The sequence below is a fragment of the Medicago truncatula genome, chromosome 4 (assembly GCF_003473485.1).
Source record: "Medicago truncatula cultivar Jemalong A17 chromosome 4, MtrunA17r5.0-ANR, whole genome shotgun sequence".
NCBI classification, from domain to species: domain Eukaryota; kingdom Viridiplantae; phylum Streptophyta; class Magnoliopsida; order Fabales; family Fabaceae; genus Medicago; species Medicago truncatula.
The window spans coordinates 32,665,291-32,669,369 of NC_053045.1; the positions used below are offsets into that span (position 1 = coordinate 32,665,291).

General features: G+C 34.8%; 1 protein-coding gene across 4 annotated transcripts; it reads left to right on the top strand.

The window, feature by feature from the left end:
- The first annotated feature begins 1,341 nt into the window (after positions 1-1,341).
- On the top strand, positions 1,342-3,953 carry LOC11410204 (cytochrome c-type biogenesis protein CcmE homolog, mitochondrial). 4 transcript variants are annotated; one of them, XM_024780872.2, is made up of 2 exons: positions 1,342-2,275; positions 3,622-3,953. In XM_024780872.2, exon 1 carries the CDS (start codon positions 1,474-1,476, stop codon positions 2,266-2,268), a length of 795 nt encoding a protein of 264 aa, XP_024636640.1. In that variant the 5' UTR covers positions 1,342-1,473; the 3' UTR covers positions 2,269-2,275; positions 3,622-3,953. The 4 variants fall into 4 exon arrangements, with proteins under 4 accessions (XP_024636640.1, XP_024636642.1, XP_039689775.1 ...); XM_024780874.2 differs by lacking the exon at positions 3,622-3,953 and adding an exon at positions 3,487-3,596; XM_039833841.1 differs by lacking the exon at positions 3,622-3,953 and adding an exon at positions 2,476-2,817.
- The last annotated feature ends 126 nt before the right edge of the window (positions 3,954-4,079 follow it).

Here is a 4,079-nt window from a genome sequence, read left to right on the forward strand (position 1 = left end):
GACGGAGGGAGTATACAATTTGTGCAGTCACTGTTAGCATGAAAAAATACAATGCAACTAGACGAGGTGGTGAGATCCTTGGAGAATAGTCAACAAATGATGGGTGATCATAAATCTTCAAAAGAAAATCAAATACTAGTAACTAATGGTTGGAAAGGAAAGAATTGTGGTGATCAATATGGTAGGAGATTTCAACAAAAAGATTTGACTACTGTCAAGTGTCATTGCTCGGAAGAGTTTGGTCGCATGCAAGTTAAATGTACAAAATTCATGGAGGATTTACGAAGCATTAAGGAGAAGACATAAAAGTTAAAGTGTATTCCTTCAACAAAACTAGTTAGTTATGAAGATGATGCTTTACTTTATGAAGATGAAGTTGATAATAAAATGAAGAAATATGAGACTTTGAATGAATGGAGGATATGTCATGTCAAAGTGGGTACTTAATCAAGTCCCACATTGAGTAGTTTGAAAAACAAAGGTAGATATATATCATAGATAATTAGATAAGGTGATGTATATTGAGTTTTATTCACCACAACATCTCTAGTCTTTTGTGTGTATTGGAGTTTGGATATCTCTAGTCTTTTGTGTATATAACATTGATATTCCAATGGTATATATGTGGTGTCCGTGTGTCTTGAGAAGGTTTGCAATTTTGTCTGAAAAAAAATGTAATTGAGAGGTTTTAGGAACTAAACAAGATTGACAATATAACTGATTTTTAAAGAAACTGAACCATAAAATTAGTTCAACCTGGTCATGATCCACACACACCCTTACTCATCATTTGCTTCGACCTCCTCACTCAAAGCCACTTTAAACAAAATATTATTTCCATAAAATCTTTGCTTCAATACACAATTATATCATTCATTGACTCTATTTACACATTTTTCATCTAAGAACATATGTAATTTTACTTTACACTTATGAGACTTTGAGAGGAGCACACTCCAAGACCCAAAGTCAACTATTGGACCAACTTTAAATGGATGTAATTTATACTCCCTCCGTATCAAAATATAAGTAAAATTGACTTTTTAGGTTCATTCAATTAATGATGTATGTGGTTCATATTATAGACCACATACATCATTAATTGAATGAACTAAAAAAGTCAATTTTACTTATATTTAAAAACGGAGGGAGTACGCATTAACATAGTAAAAGAGCAAAACGCTAGTATCATGTAAACTTTATTTAATTTTCTTTTAAGATTCTTTTTAAGGAATTTTAATTTTATTTTAAGCAATTCCATTAATTGTTTTTATTTTATTTTTGTAAATTTTAACAAAAAATAATTATTTTATTTGACCTGCCTTTATTCCATCTCTTTTTTCTCCATCCATTCACATGATGTTCAAATCGAACCTTCCCAGTTCCAACCTGTTTTCAGCAATGGCGGCGTATCCTGATAAATTAAAAATTTAAAACCCTAAACCCAACCTCTCTCTTCCAATTCAAATCCCAATGGCAACTTCCCTCGCTCTCAGATTCAGATCCAATCTCCTCCGCACCGCCACCCACTTCCACTCTTCTCTCCGCGCACCCCCCTTCAAACCCTCCCCTTCACTCTTCTCTTCTTTCTGCACCCCCACTTCCACTTCCATCAACCCCCCCTCCTTCTCCCTCCACCGCTTCCTCTCAACCTCCCGCCGCCAACCCCTCACCCGCCCCAAAAAAAACATCGACATCGCCGAACGCGCTCGTCAGCTCCAAGCCCGCCGTCTCTGGACATACGGCTTAGCCTTCGCCACCTTCGCCGGTTTCATTGTCGTTGTTCTCAACAACTTCCAAGATCAATTAGTCTTCTACGTTACACCAACAGAAGTAATAGAAAAATTCAAAGCCAATCCTACAAAATCAAAATTCCGATTAGGAGGTTTAGTTCTTGAAGGAAGTATTGTATATCCCGCGAATTCACCGGATACAGAATTCGTTGTAACCGATTTGATTACCGATATTGTTGTTCGGTATGACGGCTCTTTGCCTGATTTGTTTAGGGAAGGACATTCTGTTGTTGCTGAAGGGTTTGTGAAACCGTTTACCGATGAGATTAAGAAGGAAAGTTCAGTGAAGAATGTTGCCGCGAAGGCGAGGAGTGGCGATTATTATTTTTCGGCTACTGAGGTTCTTGCTAAGCATGATGAGAAGTATATGCCGAAAGAAGTTGCTGCTGCTATTGAGAAGAATAAGAAGATTCTTGACGAAGCTAAGGGTGTGCCGGAGGAGAAACCTGATGAGAAACCCAACAACACTGCGTAGTTTTACGGTACAATTTTAATTTAATGAGGGTTATATTACAATGATATTGTTTGAGTATAGGTTAAGAATTTTTTGTAATAATGAATAGGAGGAACACATTGCTAAAGAGAAGCGATAATGGAAAGAGAGATTATACAAATTTTGATTGTTTATGAGTCTACTCACTTCTAATTGTAATGCATTATTTTTCGTAATAAATATTTACAGGTGATTAAATGAATGAATTGTTAGTGAATTGCATTATATTCAGAAAGGAAATATGTTTGTGTTGGAATTTAGGTTTAAACTTGTGTTATGTAGCTTGCCCGGTTAAAACTGATAATTAGTTTGAAGTTTGAACTCTCAAGTATAGCTTTTTTACATTGTTGTCTCAGAAGTTTATCTCATTCTGCACATACAATTCGAGTTTGTGTCTTGAGCAACTTTTGAATCTTTGATTGCATAATGTTAATTATTTGCAATCTCTAAACATAGTTTGAGACTTGAGTTATGACAAAGTTTATGTATCAGAAAGATCCTTAGTCCAGTTTTGTGGCTCTTAGAATGTAACACGCTAATGCTGAGAGTATAGAGTATTTTCTAGTAGGATTCAGGTTGTTGCAGCAGTGTATATACCGAACATAACCTTCTTTATATGCAAGAGAAAAATATGGAGATTCGGAGTGTTAGAGATTATAGATATAATAATGGCCATGTACATATATCACAACCATATATAGAGATCAGAGATTAATGATATCATTCTTACTCGTGGCACATACTGTAACATAAAAATTCGTTATTATATTTAAGAACCATATTTAAAATATGCATTAAAGATGCTCTTAAGGCTCTCGTTAACAAGACCCAAAAGAGAATACCAAAATATTTGGTCATATGAATGAATAGGGATAACCATGAATGGTAAACCAGTGCTGTTAGCTTTGAAGAGTTTTTTGCTATCAACAACAGACTGTGCTGATGTAAGGAACACTAATTTAGTTACTGAAATTTTTGGCTTTTTATTAAAATAGTCTTCCACATTATCAATATTCTAAAATGATCATAAGAATTGCAATATATTTAATTAGGTCTGTTATGAAATGCATCTCTGAATGTAATTATTTAGTTTGAAGTGCATCCCATCATTGGCAATTTAATGTAATTATAGTCCGTGGATGGATCTCGAATCTCATTAACATTTTGCAATTTGAGGGATCCTTTCGAAATATTATGTAGGGGACTCAGTTGATATGATCGTGCAATTTCAGAGACTCTTGTTGTTTTTGCTGACAACTATCCATCTGATATTTAATTACAAAATCTCAAAATTTATGGAGTATCTTGAACTGATTAGGCTTGGACATTATGCAGTTCCGGTTAACGGGATCCTGATAACAGAACTTCTATCAGTCCTATTTAAGAGCTCCCCATTTCTGTATGCAACATCATTTCATTTCTCAAACTGGTTTGATTTTCATTGGTCATCCTATGGACAAGAGATGGCAGAACTGCAAGGCAGTAGTTTTATTTTTGTTGTGTAGGATGTGCTCGGAATAACATTTACCGAAAGTAATAATTTGTTATGTTGTGTGAAGTGTGAATGTGAAGTATGGTCATTAAAAACGCAAAGAATATAGGAAATCTTCATTAGTGGCTTTACTTTTGCTATCAGGATGTGCTGGAAATAACATTGACTATCATATATGTACTGGTTGAAGGTAATAGATTGTGGTCATTACAAACGTAAAGAATATAGGAAATCATCATTATTGGGACTGACCTATAGAATCTGGTGATGCTTATGTATCATGATATAAAGAAGCTACTGA